Below are 19,844 nucleotides of genomic sequence, written 5' to 3'. Positions count from 1 at the left end.
CTGTAATGCCCTGCACACAAATGAGCTGTATATTATACATATAACTGAGATGTCAAGTGGAAAGTGTTGTAGAGATCAGAACTTTTTTAACCCTAGTTCACTGTTCGGGTCAATTTGAACCAAACTCAGTCTTTAGTTTTCAATTATATTCTTTATGAGGGAAACTTATAAACTAATTTGACAACCAGTAGTTTACATACAACGATCAAACGATCTGTAAGTATTAAATATATTTCACCAATTCAGTGTTAGCTAAAGTTTAAGCCTTAAACCAAGTTTAATTCGAAGAATAGAAATGAAACTAGCAACATAGCGTAAAGGTTAAAAGTAAATTCATAATTAGATGCAGAGTTGGGCAAAATTTTATTCGAATGATACCTACGGAGTGGAAGTTCCACGTTTAATCGACTGAAGATGAAGAAGTGCTTTTTCTGATCTTTTATTCGTTATTCGCAACTGTACTTAGATACCCAATTTTCCTATTTCTGCTTAGATGACATTTAACAATTATTAACCACTTTCATACAGAATTATCTAGGAAAAGTATGAATAATGTCTGTAAAAGCTTGCAGTAAAATTTACAAATCTGTTGTTTGATCGATGACGATCAGTACCACATTTGTATGCACAAGGTGTCACACAGTGAATGTGACAAACGCCTACAAATTCAGATCGTGTTTCCTTTCCAAGCCTTCTTTTCCGTCAATCTAGTCTTACTAATATCTACTGCTTTTACAAGACTGGTTTGTCAGATTCGGCCGCACGAACTTTACACTTTCGTTCATACAAGTGATAGGACACTTGTCGAATATGCAGTAAATGTTATAAAACATTGCAAAATTGCTGAAAGTCTAAAATAAATATTGATCAGGGGATACATATCAAAGTTCGATGGACAACTTTTATGCTACTATGAAGTAATCAACGTGGCCTAAAACAGGTGTCCTAATACATGTGAACGGTAGTGTATATAAAAATGTAGTGTGCAGGCGTTTTTGGTCCGTGAATGTTGAGAGTAATTATAAGGACACTACAAACACATCTACTGATTTTATAATAATAATAATTACAAAAATGTTTAACGTTACGTAAGATGAAACTCAATCAATGAAAGAAGGCAATATTAACATAATATCCATTAGGTACTACATGAATTATTTTTTTTTTTTAAAGTAGGGAAAATCAGCGTTTCATATTTTCGATAAATAGTATTCCTATCAATACGAACAAATTAAAGGGCAACATTCATAGTAAGATGTTATTATGAAAAAATTTAAAAAAAAGGAAAAATTTGTAAGTTATATCTCTAAAGCTGTCGTTCTAATATACGAGGATTCTGTTTTCTGCAAACTTTTGCCTCTCAGACGGCAATTCCTAAAACACTTACCTCCACCGATAACTGTCATGACGCGGGTCTGAGCCTGCGCCAATGAAGGGGGGGACTATTGTATTTTCTTTTGAGCAACTAACAGATCCTATATCACAAATTAAACTCGATTTAAGAACACTTTCAGCTTGCTGTTTCGTCTATACCCTGTTTATCTATCATATTTACCAACGAATGGTTTATTAATATTTTATAGTTGAAATATGAATTTCAACGAACTTTACATCTAAAATGACCACTTAATGAATAATAGGAAATTATTAATATGAATTAATAAGAGATTGTCAAAAGTAAATAAAAGTTTAAGTCGCGTTAATTCTTTATTTTCAGGTTACGTATTCGGCTGATCTCGCAATTGAGATACCAGGAAACTTGAGCCAAGGAGGCTCTTGGTATCGTTTAGATTACAGCCCTGCTGTTGGTTATCCACCACCAAACACCACCATAGCCGCCACCGACATAGGGGACGTTATCAAGTTCAAGGATGGTCTTCCTGGGACAAGATACGAATTCTGGTTGTATTACAGCAATAGTACTCTTCACGATTGGCGAACATGGACGGCCTCCATAACCACAGGTATGTATTCAAAATTGATCCATCTCCGTCGCACTGTAGTTTGAAATCACAAAAACGTGGCAAAAACTCCAAACAATTAAAATTCAAAAATTCATGTTGTTTTCTTATAGGTCAATAGCTGCATATATTCCTCGATTAGTTTATCCGTAATTATTTTATTTTTTGACTCTTGGCCACGTGTAATCTGACATTGAAATTTTTGTGCGTGTTTTTTGAAGTTAATTTTGAAGTGATATATTTGTGTTACTCGATAAAATTTGGAAATGATATTAAGCCATGTTTTTGTAGCTTAAAATCACAAATATATTTATTTGAAAATCGATTTTTAAGTAATTGAATACAGGCTTATTGCTTGTATAAATATATTCTTTTATGAACTTATTTTTAGGTACAAATATTGTTATTATTGTTTAGTTAGCAGGAAATAAGTAATTGTTTAGTCTTTACTCAGCTCACTATTGGTAATACTTTTTACATTTTTTCAATTATAGAGGTTAGATTTTTTCAGAGTTAATATGAATTGTAATGAATCGCCATTTTAACGATGCTGTGTAAAATATGGCGTTTTAATTATATCACGGATATTTATGAAAATTTATACTTTCGCATAGTGAATTCACAAAACCGCTGTTGAATAGAAATATGCATTCTGTAATATGAAATTTTTAAGTTCGAAATAATATACTGTTCCTCGTAGAAGCATCCGCCCACTCGATATGTATGACAAATTGTACAAATAATTAACATTAGTGTCAGAATTGACAATTATAATACATTACTCTAAACCTTGATAAATATACTTTAAATTCATTGAACTGAAAAATGATATAGGGTTTATTTAATTTAAAAAAGTCTTGTTGTTTCAAGTGGCAGAGAAACGTACGTACAGAATTTGATAAAAAAAAAGTAAATCATAATGAATATATTATGTGTACAGGGTGGACGGATACTTTTGTAACTGTAAAATTTTTATTGAAACCCTATCAAAGTATCTTCATTAGAACATTAACAAGTGCGGATGCTATAAATGCAGTAATTAATTAATAGTATATCAATATTATAATGCAGTATGTTAATTAATTTCCTACTGCCAAAGTTAATTATTTTAGAAATGCAATTCTTTTGGTTAAGAATAAGAAACAAAGTAATTCATATGGCTAATAACACGTTATTCTATTTCACAATTATTATTTCCATTAACTCAGAAATGACTGACTCTAAAATCAAGTACCACAATTGTAATGCAAAAGTCATGTCTAATAATTGTGAAAGTAAAGTAAACTTTTCAATAATTATTGATTTGGTTCTTCAGCACCGGATCCCCCATCGAACTTGACTGTTTCGGTGCGAAATGGCAAGACCGCGGTGGTTTATTGGGCACCGCCAGCCCAGGGGAATTATTCCGGCTTCCGGTTGAGGGTGCAAAGTTTCAGCGACACCGGAAATCCAAAAACAAGCGTGATCCCTGCGGACGCAGTTCCTTATGTGCTCCGCGATCTCATCCCTGGGGCGACGTATTCCCTTCAACTTTTCACCGTATTAGACACCAAAGAAAGCGTGGCGTACACCAGTAGAAATTTCACTACGAGTGAGTATTAAAATCTGCACGACCTGCATAAACAATTTTTTCAGCTGTAAATATTTATATTAAAAATCGTAATTTTATCTTTCAAAGTGATATAAATGTTGTATTTTAATTAATCGAGAGAAGTGAGTAGACACAGAATTCATCATGTTTATTCAAATTTGTGTTCGATGTATCTCTGCATTAAACTTGAAATATTAAGATTAATTTTTGATTGCATTCCTCGAATTTATTTAACCAGCAATAGACGATATTTTTATTCTTATATTTGTTCCTCGAAACTTCTTATTTTGATGATACATTTTTGTCCGTGTTAAACAGTTTACTGTACATAAATATTTAATAAGCAAATCATACTTGTGTAAATAAGAAAGAACTACTAGATTTATTATTTAATATGGTATTGTATACAAATATTCCTTATTTATCATCTGCAATACTACTAAACGTAGCAAATCTCATTTAAAGATATCACTACAAATGCTTTATTGTATTTTACTGTTTTAAGAAGTAAATTAGTATCTATTAATGATTAATATGTACGAAAGGAAAAATTAAATTAAATTAATTTAAAAAAGTGTTGTGGACATATATGTATACATTTTAATTCATTTGAGTTCCCTGTCTCACTAAAGGAAGTACATTGCAATATTCGTTTTTTTTTTATAAAATATTCATTAATAATTATTATGTGTTATAATGGAGTCGGATTTAACAGTAGAATTTTATTGCCTCTCAACTATTTTATATTATATTGTCTTCATAAATTTTCAAAGCTCCATACATACATATGTTCGTTCTATTCATGCAGTGGACTCATTATTATGCAATAAATTCATTATTATTACTATTATTGAACTAGAATACAAAATGATAAGGGATTGCGAATACTGGTTGAATAAGTGTTTCTACCGTGCATACGGAAACATTATACATTTGTTACTTTGATTTTTTCAGAACCCAACACGCCTGGGAAGTTTATCGTATGGTTTAGGAACGAGACGACCTTATTGGTCCTCTGGCAGCCGCCATACCCTGCTGGGATTTATACCCATTATAAAGTTAGTATAGATCCTGCTGATGCCATAGAATCTGTTCTTTACGTAGAAAAGGAAGGGGAACCACCTGGGCCAGCGCAGGCCGCCTTTAAAGGACTCGTTCCTGGTAAGAAATGTGTAAAGCATAAACACCTAATCGAATAATTATTATCTTAGATTTTAAACGATTTAAAAATTAACATTGAATTCGAAACAAATTTGGCAATAAAAAGTCATTGTGTGTCTAAAGGAAAAATTATTTTGATGTATAACATTTGCAGTATATTTCATGTTAAAGAGAAAGAAAGAGGATTTTGATTTCATCAATTTTTAGCAATTCTTCTGTCCACATAGAATTAATAACTTATTTCATATTTTATGTTGTATTTCTTTTTAAGACTTTCAATTTTTTGTTCTGAATATATCAGTACAAATTAGAAAGCTATTTATATCTTATTTCTGTATTACTTAGTCTGGGTTAGGTAAAACAACAATAAAATTTATTATTGTTACTATTGCTCTTATATAAATTTCAATATTAAACTGATAAAACTTATAATTTACCGATAATTTATCGCTTATTAAATATTTTCTTCCTTATATTAATAATTTCAATTTTCGAGTAAGTTGACAATGCATCATTCTAATTTCATCCTCGCTTTTCGATGTCACAGGCAGAGCTTACAATATTTCCGTGCAAACGGTGTCGGAGGACGAGACTTCAGCTCCCACGACTGCCCAATATCGAACGGTGCCATTGCGTCCATTAAACGTCACCTTTGACAAGTCTTCGATAACATCCAGTTCCTTCCGCGTATTTTGGAATCCCCCCGAAGGAATGTCCGAATTCGACAAGTATCAGATATCGTTAGGGGGTAATCGGAGGCTCGCGCCAGTCACCAGAAATCGTGATGACGAGAGTAAATGGGAATTCAAGGACCTGGAACCGGGGAAAACTTACCAAGTTGTTGTGAAGACGGTCTCGGGCAAGGTTACCAGCTGGCCGGCTAGTGGAGATGTTACTTTAAGTGAGTCGTACGAATTATCATGATTCTTCGATTTTTATGATTTGCAGTACAATCTATGATTCTAATATTCGACTGTTCGTGGTAATGACCGTTATGTAGATAAATTCGAATAATGAGCGTTAAGGTGTGTCCCCACTATGCCGATTGGTAAAGCCTGTTGGCATGTGCCGATGATGCCTCAGGCCTTGCCGATCAACATAGTGGAGACACACATTTATATTAGGCAAACAACTTGTATATTTCGTTTATTTTGTTGATGATGATTAATATTATTTCAGATCATAATAATATAGCATAAAATTGAAAGTTTATAGAAAATACGCATTCGAATATAATACAATACAGTAATATATTATATTCGTTGTTATATTACGTCATTATACTTTCACAGGTCGCACAATATTTCAGTTATATCGTTACGCAGTAACATTTACTTGCTTAATATGCGCCGTATAACAATATAGAATATTCATATATTTTATTATAATATTGTGGGAAATAATATTAGTAAATTAACACAACGCAAACGCAAATAAAATGATACCAGATGTTTGTTTCTGTACTGACTATCGAATCATAATCAAGGCAAACGTTTTCCGTTTGAATTGGATAATAAAGCAATATACAAATTTAAAATGATTCTTTTTGTTAACGTTGGTAGAACCATTACCAGTTCGTGATCTACGTGCCGTCATCGATGAGAAAACCGGAATGGTCGAAGTTTCTTGGCTCCCCGAAAATTCCAGTACTCAGGATACCTACAAGCTACAGTATCACGAGGTGGAAACAGCGATTGGTGGTGATAGCAACACATTAACAACCGATCAAACAAAAGTAATTACTCCATCATCTCCATGAAAGCTATAATTTACGAAAGACATTATTCATGAGGAAAACGACTACGAAAAATTATATAAAAGATGTAGTTTTAAAATCCAGGAATGGTTATTCAAAAATAGGATTTTCTCTAATAATGGTAGAGATATATTTTGATAGCAAACGTCTGTAGATTTTATTGAAGTATGTGTTACTCACTTGTTCAAATATACAACACCATAATAGTTTAAATGTGATGTATTTTCATAATAATTACAATGCCAATTTGAAAACAATAACGAATAATACGAACACAGTATAGGTTTTGAGAATAGTGAAATATTGAATTAAGATTTTTAAGACTGATAATACTTCTACAGGTCACTCTTGAAGCTTTATTACCCGGCCGAAATTACTCGATAATTGTCCAAGCAATTAGTAATAAAGTCGAGTCGAACGAAACCGTTTTGTATCAAGTCACACGGCCTTCGAGTCCGATCATCGAGGACCTAAAACCGATCGAGATGGGGCTGAACATTTCGTGGAAAAGCGACGTGAATTCGAGACAAGAGAAATTCGAGGTGACACACAACAGGAACGATACTGGAGAAAGCGCTACAACGTTAACCACAGAATCGCACATTGTTCTGGAAGATCTTTATCCTGGCGCGGCGTATGAAGTTAAAGTTTTCGCCATTAGCCATTCTCTGAGAAGTGAACCGCATGACTACTTCCAAGCAGTTTGTACGTAATCAGTTAGTCATTAATTTTATTTTACAAAATTTTTTTAGGTATGAATTTCCTGCAGACTTATGTAACGACGTGGAAATACACGCCGTTGTATTATTTTCTTAAATTTTATCTCCTAATGTCGTTATGACAGTTTTACAAATAAGTTGGCGAGGCATTATTACGATTTCTAATAATTTGCAGTGTGCGATTGGTTTACAATAATTCGAATCAAAGTTGTTAATTTTTACTATCTGTTAACATGGTCCATAAACTTGAATCTACCGACTCAGAAAGTATAGATTTGCTCAAAACGTTATCTTTTGTAAGCTATTACGTATTATAAGGATGATTTACTTATTTCCAATATTAAGTAATTCACCCTTATTGAAGTACCAGGTTTATATTTAACATTTCGAATTATTTTTTACATAACACTCTTGGAATACAGTACAGTCGTGATTATTGAACGGGCTAATTGCGTAATTTCAGTGCCTCATCCGCCAAAAAATTTAAGCTTTGAAAGGGTGACTAGCAACACCGTCGTTGTTCAATGGGAAGCGCCGACGGACTCCTTGTACACTGAATTCTCGATTAGATATCGAACAGAAGAAGATCCGAGGTGGGTCAAGTTGCCCAGTGTGCGAGAAACGGAAGCAGAAGTGGCAGACATGACACCAGGAGAGAAATACACGATTCAAGTCAACACCGTCAGTTATGGAGTCGAAAGTCTCTATCCCCTCCAAGTGAACCATACAGTTCGTAAGTGTCAATTGTTCCAAAACTATTTAGAGTAGAATATCAGGGGTTGAAAATACGCGCAAACACTGGAATGTATCAATCCCTTCACTGTGGTATATTTCTATCGCTGTAATTCCTTTAAAACGAAAATTATACTTCCCATTGCCCTTTTTGTTATTTTATTCATTCTCATCGTTAAGTAATTAGGACGTAAGGAAGTAACAAGTATCAACATTGCATTTATGAATTTGCAACTTCCACGACTTAATGGCTACCTGGTATTTAACACTAGAACTACCAAAGCAGTCAAAGTGACTGGTTAGTATGCTCTTATAACGATGACTAAAATATTCCAAACAATGTGTTTTCGTAGATCTTTTGCAACTTTTATTGGAATATGTTAGTGAAGAAATAGGTTGATTTATAAACATGTAGATTTTGAACAGTTTGTCATGTTTCTCGATCTGATAGAAATCCACACACGTTTATCGTCGGTAGTTCTAGTGTTAAAACCACCTAAGCTACGGTGTACGACGAGGATCGTAATGCTTTTGAACTCTGCTAAATACTTTCAAGTCGTTCATTATAAGAGTAGTTGTAAACAATTTCAAATTACCTAAAAAATGTTCCCTTTAGTGTTTCTATTCGAGGTGTTTTACTGATTTATGCTTAAAATGGATTAGGTTTAGTACCCAAAATATCTGTCTTATTTGTTTATGTAATGATGAACTGCAGTCAAATCTTTACACCCTACAGCACCTGTAAATCACTCCACAGATCTCCCATTTACAGGCAAGATACCTTAAAGTTTTTGAATTGAAGTTTCTAATTTATTTTAGGTCCTAATCCTGTACTCAACATTACTCCGATCATCGACTCGACGAACGTGACTCTGGAATGGCCGAGACCGGAAGGCAGAATCGAGACCTACGCGATAAGATGGTGGCCGTACGGAACTCCTGAGGAGGTGCGTTCGAAAAACGTAACGGAGAGCAACGATGTCACCAGCATCCTCTTCGAAGAGAATGCTGTGCAAAAGGTTCTCGTGAGTGATCTGATGCCAGGAGTTCAGTACTCCTTTACAATCTACACAGTGTCCTACGGCCTAGTCAGTGACGTCACCAACTTGACCACCAGGACAAGTACGTTCAATCATAAATTCTCCTGGAAAGTTCGTATATCACGTATAACCGCTACATTTCTCTTTTTTCGTTCGTGCAATGGCTCCTACCTGGCCATGAGTGCTAACACACACTAAAACTTGAAATGATGTTTGTTTTTCATTGCTAATAACGTTTTCAATGTATCATCCGTAAATTTTGTAAACGGACTAATTTAACTTCATGAAATCGGAGCTCGTTGGCTGTTAATAGGGAATGTATTTCGAACGCAAGCTTGACTTGACGATACATTTTCTTCTCTATTGTATGGTATGTTTCTTTTAATTACGTTCGAGGCGAAGTCAATACGAGTGGTGTCCTGGGAGGAACCGAAAAACCTTTTTAATATAACATGGCAGGTCAATCTGAGTTATAAGATGATCGTATAGATAGACTACTGGCGTATGCCAACTTGTTAAAGGAGTATACTATCGTATAAATAAAATACAGCAGGCTTATTTCTATACGGAACAGTTTTCTTCATGTTTCTTGTTCATTCCAAACTTGCAAATATGAACATAACTTTACAGTAAATCATTCTGAGCGAAGAAGGTCATATATGCTGTAGATATATTACCATTAGGGTCACTTGCCTTCGTGTGCATTTAATGCTCACTATATTCCTGTTTTACTACGAGCTTTTTTTACGCTAATTTATGCACATATATCGTCTCCTGTAAGATCAATGCCTACAGTTCGTTGCTTTTATTATAAATTTTAATTTCTAATAAATTGAAAAAGATCTGCACGAATTGCTCAGACAGTACGCTACGTCATCGACGATTCTTCGTTCCCCTTACGATTGAATGTCTTCCGACCTGATTTTGACGTTTCAAAGGCGTCTAGTGCAGGACATTAAAACGACGTTATAAGTTACGTGCTTAAAGGCGCCTTATGGATAATTACTTTTAAGCATTGTAAGCATTGTAAGATCACAAAATCCATTCCATCCATCTGTTTTACTTTAACGAGCAAACAGGTTTTTCAACTACAAGCTACAGGAGACTTTCATTGCAGAAAAACAAATTTCTTTAATTAAAAATAACATAATCAGAGTACTAATTGTCACAGACTCATAAATAATTCCATAAATCAGGCGACTCAAGTCAGAGTACGACCACAAAACAACCAAAATAAGATATTTTGACGACGTCTTAATAAGGTCTTCTGAAGGTCTGTTCAAACCTACATAAATCATAATAACGACGTTCAATTTTGTAACGTCGAATGTTTTGAACGTTCATTCGACACTCCATACAACTAAGATGTCTTGAACATTTTGGACAAACGTTTTTAAGATATTCATAAGACGTCTCCGTGCTGTCTGAGCTACTTGCCTCAGAATAAACTGCCTTATCTGTTGGAGATGTTTATCGGTGCCTTCGCGGGACACCCTGTTCAGTCAGGTTGGCTAGGGAGAAATGTGATAGTGGTTACTTAAGGGAAAAGGTCAGAATCGAATAAACAAGATCTCTAAAATTCAGTGCCGCTAATCCAATCGGAAGTCGTTGTGGTGGTCGATCGAGATCAGCCGGACTCCCTGACATTGAGGTATACACCGACACCTATCCAGTCCTCGAGTTTCGATCTGTATCGGTTCCGGATTAGCGACGAGAACAACACGACGAAAGAGCGACGGGTCGACGACACCGACACTAAGGTGACCTTCGCCGGCCTAACACCTGGTAAACTCTACAACGTGACGGTTTGGACTGTCAGCGATAACGTGGAGAGCAGACCGTTGCTTAGGCAGGACCGACTTTGTGAGTATTTCGCGGTGATGACGAATGATTCACGGTGATTGACTTCTATTCGTCGTACAATGCGGCTCGAAGGTTTCGAGCAGATTTCCTAATTATAAAAAATGTGAGTTTTCTTATGAATACGCAACCTCTTTTGCAAAAAGTTCAACGTTTCAGAACAGATTCGGATGAAGAAAGTATTTTAGATGGTACAAATACAGGAAATAAGAGAATATATTTTCAATTACAATCGATTGGACCGAACATGAAATACTATTTCGTGCTCATTGTGGTCCTAAATAAATAGCATTTGACAATATTTTCTCATTGGTGTTTTAAGAAAACTAGAAGCTTCGTTTTGTCTGGAATATTTCACTGCTAAAAATGAAATATTTGAACATAGTAGTACAGCGATGTCAATGTAATTTTAATCGTAATAATAATTTTGAAAATGATCACACGACTATTAAAAGCATAGTTAAACATTTTGTTTATTTCTTTGTTGGTTTAAATTTTACGTACGAATATGTTCACGGTGAAAGAAGGGTTGTATCAAATTAAGAACTTTTAGTTCATCTCTTGCAATTCTCGACTGTCTCTGACGGAATTTTCAGAGTTCTTTTAAAGAGTACTATGTATATCTAACCAGAACTGAGGACGTGTTTCACTTAACAGTTTACATTATCTAAAAGTCAGTGTGTTGTATTAAAAAAACGTACCTACATGTTTATAAACATTCATCAAGCAATCTTGTACGATTGCGGCTTGTATCGATGCTTGTCAAAACGTACATCGAGACAGTACGCGTACACATGAAATCCCACTTAAGTACGTGGTATTTCTCAAAATCAGGCTTCCATCTTGTAAAATTCAATACTACGTATGACAGTGTGATTAACATTTTACATATAAACATACAAGTTACAGGAAAATAATATTATGAACAATATGAATTTATCGAATTAAAAATTAGGCGTCCTTTCACAAAACAAGTTAATTACAAATTTCAAATTCGATTTTAGATCCTGAACCCATCACAGCCATCCAAGCGATAGATATCAACGACACGCGAATCACATTGACATGGGACATTCCACGTGGACAATACGATGCGTTCGAGGTCCAATATATAAACACCGACGGGAGCTTCATTCAGAACATCACGACGGTGAACCTGATCACCATCTCCGATTTGAAACCTCACAGAAACTACACTTTCACATTGGTAGTCCGTTCGGGGACGGCGTCCTCCTATTTCAGAGTGTCGAATCCCCTAAGCGCCAGTTTCACTACCAGCGAGTCCTATCCTGGCAAGGTGGAGAAGTTTCATCCGACGGACATCCAGCCAAGCGATATCAGTTTCGAGTGGTCCCTTCCTAGTCAAGAACAAAATGGCATCATCAGAAAGTACACCATCACCTACGGACTGGAAGTAGGTTTTACTTAACATTTTCGTAGTCACTTTGAAGGATAGTAGCCTGCAGTGATTCCCAATCAATTCGAAAATTGCGATTTCATTGAAATTCTGTGGTCAACAGGGCTCGGCGCACACACAGATGCAAGACTTCAGGCCAAACGAGTACCGCGGCATCATCCGGTCTCTGATACCAGGAAAAACATACGTCTTTCGGATTCAAGCACAGACGAAGATTGGCTTCGGTCCTGAAGCGGTGTGGAAGCAGAAAATGCCGATCTTGGCGCCACCCAAGCCACCCACCCAGGTTGTGCCAACAGAGGTCTGCAGAAGCAGCACTACCATTCAAATACGATTCAGGAAGAACTACTTCAGCGAGCAGAACGGTGCCGTGACATCTTACACGATCATCGTGGCGGAAGACGATAGCAAGAACGCGTCTGGTTTGGAAATGCCCAGCTGGAGGGACGTCCAGGCCTATAGTATCTGGCCTCCGTATCAGGTGAGACATTTTTATAAGCTAAGTGCAGTTTGTCCGGTTTCGAATGAATTTGGAAAGTTTTTGAAAAAAAAAAAAAGAACTGCGTCGTGCTCTTGAATCACGGATCAAGATGAAGCGATCACGCGGAATGCGTCATCAGCCGGTATCGCAATCGAGATGTAAAATAATTAATACAACGATTACGCCGAATGACTCGTTAACTTGCAAGATCACGGGCGTAGAACGCAAACGGCGAAGACATACGTGCATTCGAGACCACGCATAAACAATTGTTGCGTTACGTGTACTCTGGGACGCAATAGTCGGTCGAAGAACGCGCGTGATGCAAGGCGTTGTTAGAAAATGCGTGTCCACGAAAAGCTTGGAATAGAATTCGTTGGTATATTTGTGGTTTGTTGAAATAATAAAAAAAGAAGTATAAGTGATTACGTTACTAATAATACAAAGGAAAGTGTTCATTTGTTTTCCGAGATGGATGAGGGAAGCATAAAAAGTATGATTTTCGAGTGGTTGTGACACCAGTGAGCGGATGGACTGGAAATTGTTAGCGTAGTGTTAATTTTGTTGTTTTTACTTCTATTTGGGAGTTCGTGTTTTTTTTATTTTTCTGAATATGATGATTAAATTAGACCATGAACGTTATACAGAACTGGATCGGAAAAGCTGGAAAATTGTTCACACAGGTGATTATTTTCATTTTAAAATTGGTGATATTCATGCTATCCGTACTTACTGATTATGACTCAATGTCGAAATATCTGAATTTATTAGATCACCATCGTTTAAGCAATTTAAATTAATAGCAACATAATATTCACCAAGTGCTAATATATTGAGTGGTATTGTTTTCACAGGTGATGGAACCTTACTATCCTTTCAAGAATGGCTCCGTGGAGGATTTCACGATCGGTGGCGAGAATTGTGACAACAAAATTGGATACTGCAATGGACCACTGAAATCTGGTTCCACGTATAGAGTGAAAGTTCGTGCGTTTACCGCACCAGACAAATTCACTGATACCAGTTACAGTTTTCCGATTCAAACAGGTGAGGGCAATCATGTGACATACATCACTCAGTTAATTTGTTTGCGAATTTTGTCACCAAAAGGTTTATCAAGACATTTCTACTTTTGCACACTTAAGTTTGATCACAGACATTTAATGTCTTGTTTGCTGAAATTTAACTTTAAATTTTGTCTTTGCTGTTAGAATAAAAATCTAAATTCCAATCTAAGCGTGAAAATGTGAATTTGAATTTAGTTACTTAAATTAAAATATTATTTTGTGAAATTTATATTCATCGTTGAATTTAATCGTTAAAATATCATTTGTAATTTATTGTTGATTGTTATAGTTTCACTTTTAATTTAAAATTAATCGTTAGAGAATAAATAGGAATCTAACTAAAAATTTGCCTTTAAGCTTGATTTTCTAAAATATTGAATTACCTATGTTATAAAAATTTAGACTTCAGATTCTCCTTTTGCTCGTTGTACGTTTGAAAAATATTGAAACAGACAAATGTTCATACATATTGACTCGTAGCTATATTAATTTGCTAAATTCACGCCTCGTCATTTCGTGTACATGTCTGCCCAAGGATTGCTGCTGGCAGGTAAGACACTGACTCGTGTGAAAAAATATCTTTTTGGCACTGAATCTAAGCGTTACTTTTATTGTTATAATTTAATTACATATAAAGTATCTAACACGTCCAATTTCAATCTTATTTTACATGTTTGCACAGATAAGGATAATACGGCCATCATAGTTGGAGTCATAGTTCCAATAGTGTTTCTATTGACGTTATTGGGCATTGGATTGCTAGTGAGAAGAAGACGGAGTCAAGGCCGTAAAACGACCGAAACAAGAGCAACCGACAACCTGTCTTTGCCGGACAGCGTTATCGAGACTAGGTAAATGTAAATGATATGACTCATCGCGAAAACACGAATGTTTATTACAGTATGCGTTTCTAACAGTCGACCGATCAAGATCGAGGACTTTGCTGAGCATTACCGCACGATGTCCGCGGATTCCGATTTCCGTTTCTCGGAGGAATTCGAAGAATTGAAACACGTTGGAAGGGATCAGCCTTGTACAGCGGCGGATTTGCCGTGCAATAGACCAAAGAATCGTTTCACGAACATTTTACCCTACGACCACAGTAGATTTAAGCTCCAGCCCGTGGACGACGAGGAGGGTTCCGATTACATCAACGCCAATTACGTTCCTGTACGTTCCACTGTTTATTATTTTTCTTCGACAGCTTCGAAACATCATTTCGGAAATCTTAATAACCTTCGATAACCTTCAGAATGATGTGACCCACAGTTCTGGGGAGGGGGGAGGTGTCTTCGGTGATTCTCTTATTACATTTCACCTTTGTGATCACTAATTGTGTTTCTGTATTAAACCGAAAAAAGAAACAGAGTAGGCAAACACTCTTAACGCATTTGCGTCCGATGTCGTAGATCCACGTCATGAGCGGAAACGAAATAGGGGGGAGGGTAGGGTCTACAAAGTTCGGTCGCGAATAAAGTCCTTGTTCTCATTGTGTCTTCTATGGTAGGGACACAATTCTCCAAGGGAATTCATCGTCACCCAAGGACCACTGCATTCGACGCGCGATGATTTCTGGCGAATGGTTTGGGAGAGTAACAGCAGAGCGATCGTAATGTTGACAAGGTGCATCGAAAAGGGTAGAGAGAAATGTGATCATTATTGGCCAATGGACACCCTTCCCGTTTATTACGGAGATATTTGCGTCACGATATTGAACGAGGCGCATTATCCAGACTGGAGTATCACGGAGTTCATGTTGTGCAGGGTAAATCACTTATTTAATAGCAAAATGATTAATTTGGTGAGGATAAAAGTCAAATTGTTTGCAGTGGGTAAAGGAAAGAAAATTCAATTTTCGAAAGAAACTGTACAGAGTCTTGGATAATGCTGTTAAAGTTCCTATTACTTTATTTATCCTTGACTACAGGGTGCTTGCAAATAATATACTTCTTAGTATTATATATTATTCATTCTGCTCAATATTTTTATTATAAATGATCTGTATGTACAAACACTTGTTTCATCCACTGTATAATAATTTTGGTAATATAATAATGAAACTGCATTATGCAACATGACAGTTTCCGAAACTAATTTATTTGAAGACATAAATAAATAGCAGGTTCAGCTTTGTTATAAATGCAGAAAAGTTCTTAATCTACTAGTGATATTGATAACTCAAAAATACATCAATATTTTCAATTTCAATTGCATTGTCATGAATATACAAGTTTCGAATAAAACTTATAGTTGTCTTCTAGTGGTCGATCAACACTGAATTAATACATCTTTAAACAGGGGGACGTCAAGAGGGTGATACAACACTTTCATTTCACAACATGGCCTGACTTTGGTGTCCCAAGCCCACCTCAAACGTTGGCCAGATTCGTGCGAGCGTTTAGAGAAAAGGTTCGGTCCGATCAGAGGCCGATAGTCGTGCACTGCAGCGCGGGTGTTGGTCGCAGCGGCACTTTCATCACCTTAGATAGAATCCTCCAGCAAATCCTGGTGTCCAAATGCGTCGACATATTCGGGATCGTCTGGGCGATGAGGAAGGAACGCGTGTGGATGGTCCAAACGGAGCAGCAGTACATCTGCATACACCAGTGTCTTCTGGCGGTTCTGGAAGGCCAGGACATGACTGGACCACCTCGGGAGATTCATGACAATCAGGGATTCGAAGGTCAGTTTTGTTTCTCGTGGATACTTTCTGAACTGCTCACCCCTGGTATTTGAAAACATCGTTGTTCAATTTAAGCTTCAGAGCTTGGGACAATTCTAGCTTTTTGAATCCCCAATTCTGCCTTTGTAAAACGTTGATATAAAAGGTAGAGGAACACGTGTTTAAGATACGCGAACTATAGACTAGATCTGGGTATAAACTATTTGAAGTATAGATTAGTGAGTATGTACATAATATTTAAAATTATAAACTATAGTAGTTTCCGAGTAATCTCTCAAAATTCTGCTTTGCATTGTGAGGCAATCTTGACGGCGAGATTGATTTCTGGTTAGGTAATGATTGTTTCTCTGAAATATAGATACAGGTAACAAGATTTATGTTACACTACATTATTTGAAATATTAGTCCGTAATATGGATTTTGGATAGGTTATACCCAGCTTTGGTATTTAACTTGGATAAAGAACTCCTTAATTACATTAATAATTTTTAAAAATATTTTTCTTTTCATTTCTTTTTATTATTATACTTCCAAGATTTGAATATGTATCGTGGCTATATCTTCAAATAAATTCGTAAGAAAATTAATCACAAAATTGTATTTATGGCAATGTCATATTTTCAATGTCTCTTTCTATTGGGTGCATTTATTTTTCATTAATTTAATTCTCCAGGAAAGGAGATCGTAATGCTTAAATTACAATACAATGGCACAACACAAATTAGGATCTGTTTAATAAACAAACATCTCAAAAGTGTGTATATAATTTTAATAATTTGGAACATTTTTCGTGTGTAATATTACGAATTATTAAAGTTGTATCAAGACACAACATACAGGTATAAGTCAAATTTTTTGGAATTAAGAAGTATGAAATATCTGGTGATGGTGGTGGCTAATACTTGGACAATGGTTGCTGGGTCTTTTTAGTTCCGTACTTTCCATTGTTATAATAACTGTAGAATTCCCTTCCTATACACGCATCTGTTTTCTTTCTATTTCCCTCAACTGCTCTTGTAAGGAAGATTGCCATAAGAGTTATCAGTACACTAACTTCATGGTATTGTACCATTATAGAGCAGGAGTACTGTACTGTAGAACCTTGACTAAGCACATTGCAGATGAATCTGATATATAAAAGTTCGTGGAGAAACTTTAGACACAGTTATTCAATTAGAAGAACGAGTACAGTAACGATGGCAATACTACTCTTGGCAAGAAGTATCCAATAACACGGTTTAATGCGATCAACTGCAGTCAATATTTGCGTATGTATTCCAAATACAAAATTCTGGGGGTTTTTCTAAATAAAAGAGACGATTATAGGAGGTATTCGATACTTCCTTCAACCAAGATGATTGAACTCTTACGTCAGTTGTTTAAGTCTGACTACGTATTTTAAAACTAAACAGAAATTTTCAAATACAGATAACTATTTCGTCCACAGCTTTCATTAATACAGAAAGTACTTTTTGAAATGCTACACGGTAATAATATGTACTATTTAGAAACGATTAGATTGTTTGACCAAATACTTTTTGCCAGTAGTCAGGGGAAATCAAATTTAACAACAAAGTTTAGATTGTTTGATCAACATTTTTTTGCCAGGAGTAGTCCCAACTTCACTTTAGCGATAAGATGACTGCACTTGATGGTTGCATATATTTTCTTGAACTATTCGAGGTTCTACTGTATGCTTGTAAACGTTTGCTCAAAATTCTTTTCACATCAAAATGGTGAAACAGTGTTTAAGAGAAATTAGTGAACCGAATAAGAGGGTATATTTGGTTGTCTGTCCAATTGTAAAGGTGTTGTTTCTGGTAAATTGTCTCAAATCCGTACGTAGAAATCACTTCCATTTTGCAACCTTGTACTCCCTTTGAATCCAGGAAAGAACCGAAGCTCGGTCGAAAACACAAAGAGTCCTGCTGAGGATGAGAAGGAAAGGTGACCTTCAAACTGCGAATCCTGCGGCGATGGTAATTTCGATCCTCGCTGTTTTCTTTAAAGCCTGTAGCATGTGATATGTCACAATCATTGAAGCATGTAGAATGGAACGTGACAAACAATTATTTGTTTTATTAACCACATATCTTGAATCATTAAAATAATATTTTTTAAAATAATATTTTACATTAATTGAATTTCATTAAATGAAATAAATTTTTTCATTTATGTTCAATGAAATATTTACTTGATAATTGTATATAAATATTAAGTAATAGCTTTTTTATATTTAGAAAATGTGTCTGTTAATATTCAGATGTTCATAAACCCTTGTGCTAAAGTTACAAAACTTAAAATCAATGCTCTTAGAGTACGATTATACTGAATCAACTTCCTGAACATTTAAAGAAAATTTTGTTTCAAAGTTTCTATAACATAGACACAACGTTGGACAAGTGTCCTTGTAGTATTTTATGATTCATGTGCACAAATGCTTGAGTTCGTATAATGCAAATTGCAACGACTGGTCTACTAACATTCAAGGAAACAAAATATTTACTAATCCCAACGTAATTATTAAAATATTAATGTTGAATGTTTGTTATCGCTTTATGTACACCTCCTCGCAAATGTTTAATCTCATATGACTTGGTCATGCAATTTATCTGTTTCCGCTATGTTCAATCCTATATTCAATTAATAAGTATCATTAAACAGAAGAGCATGATTCTAATTTTATATACGCTCTTCGTCGGTTAAGTATGTTACACTTATAGCTCATCCGATGTCATAACCAGGGAAGGTAGACTAAAACAAATAGATCGAACTCAGCCGAGCGTGTTCGTAAAAAGAAGAGCGAACAAATCACCTCGATGTTGATTGTATCACTCGTAACGAATTATCCTCTATAAAACAGTTACAGGGAATAAAATCGTGTATTACAGACCGTTAAGGATACAATCCAATAGGAGAAATTTCATAAAAAGATAAAGAAAAGGTAGAATTCCCTTGACTGATGAGGGTATATTAGACAATAACCGAAAATAATCTAAAAAAATTCAAATTTTTTACGTCCACTCTATTAGCGAATCGTAAAGAAAATAAGTGGGGAACTTCAAATGTATTCCATATGTATTTCCACTAATGTGAAACAAAAATTTTGTTATTCTTCATTCTTTATAAAAATGTTACCAATGGATTTTAATACAGTTTCACTAAATTAATCTTCATGTACAATTGTTTTATAGTCATTCGGTTTTGATGTTACTAAAAATAGTCCAAATTGTTGAGACTTATTTTCATTGGGAGGACCCCAACAATCATATAATTGAACATCATATAATCAATCGATAGCAACATTCGTGTCTATATGTATAATGCCAAATCTAAGTTTCAGTTATTGTTATTGCGTGACCTGTTCCGTGCGTTT

General features: G+C 35.4%; 1 protein-coding gene across 1 annotated transcript in view; it reads left to right on the top strand.

Annotated features, from left to right (window-relative positions):
- Positions 1-18,419, top strand: part of LOC107190411 (tyrosine-protein phosphatase 10D) — a 52,750-nt gene extending 34,331 nt beyond the window's left edge. Inside the window, exons 2-19 of the mRNA XM_015579208.1 lie at positions 1,718-1,964; positions 3,277-3,552; positions 4,507-4,713; positions 5,261-5,614; positions 6,276-6,448; positions 6,811-7,174; positions 7,652-7,921; positions 8,740-9,042; positions 10,545-10,823; positions 11,825-12,234; positions 12,341-12,718; positions 13,573-13,765; positions 14,321-14,335; positions 14,468-14,636; positions 14,703-14,955; positions 15,293-15,550; positions 16,084-16,468; positions 18,358-18,419. Coding sequence (XP_015434694.1) covers positions 1,718-1,964; positions 3,277-3,552; positions 4,507-4,713; positions 5,261-5,614; positions 6,276-6,448; positions 6,811-7,174; positions 7,652-7,921; positions 8,740-9,042; positions 10,545-10,823; positions 11,825-12,234; positions 12,341-12,718; positions 13,573-13,765; positions 14,321-14,335; positions 14,468-14,636; positions 14,703-14,955; positions 15,293-15,550; positions 16,084-16,468; positions 18,358-18,419 — 4,596 coding nt within the window. The remainder of the gene's footprint in view (positions 1-1,717; positions 1,965-3,276; positions 3,553-4,506; positions 4,714-5,260; positions 5,615-6,275; positions 6,449-6,810; positions 7,175-7,651; positions 7,922-8,739; positions 9,043-10,544; positions 10,824-11,824; positions 12,235-12,340; positions 12,719-13,572; positions 13,766-14,320; positions 14,336-14,467; positions 14,637-14,702; positions 14,956-15,292; positions 15,551-16,083; positions 16,469-18,357) is intronic.
- The last annotated feature ends 1,425 nt before the right edge of the window (positions 18,420-19,844 follow it).

Source organism: Dufourea novaeangliae, unplaced genomic scaffold (genome assembly GCF_001272555.1).
Source record: "Dufourea novaeangliae isolate 0120121106 unplaced genomic scaffold, ASM127255v1 scaffold199, whole genome shotgun sequence".
Lineage (NCBI taxonomy): Eukaryota > Metazoa > Arthropoda > Insecta > Hymenoptera > Halictidae > Dufourea > Dufourea novaeangliae.
Note: the sequence above shows the minus strand (reverse complement) of the source record. Positions and strands in the feature narration are given on the sequence as shown.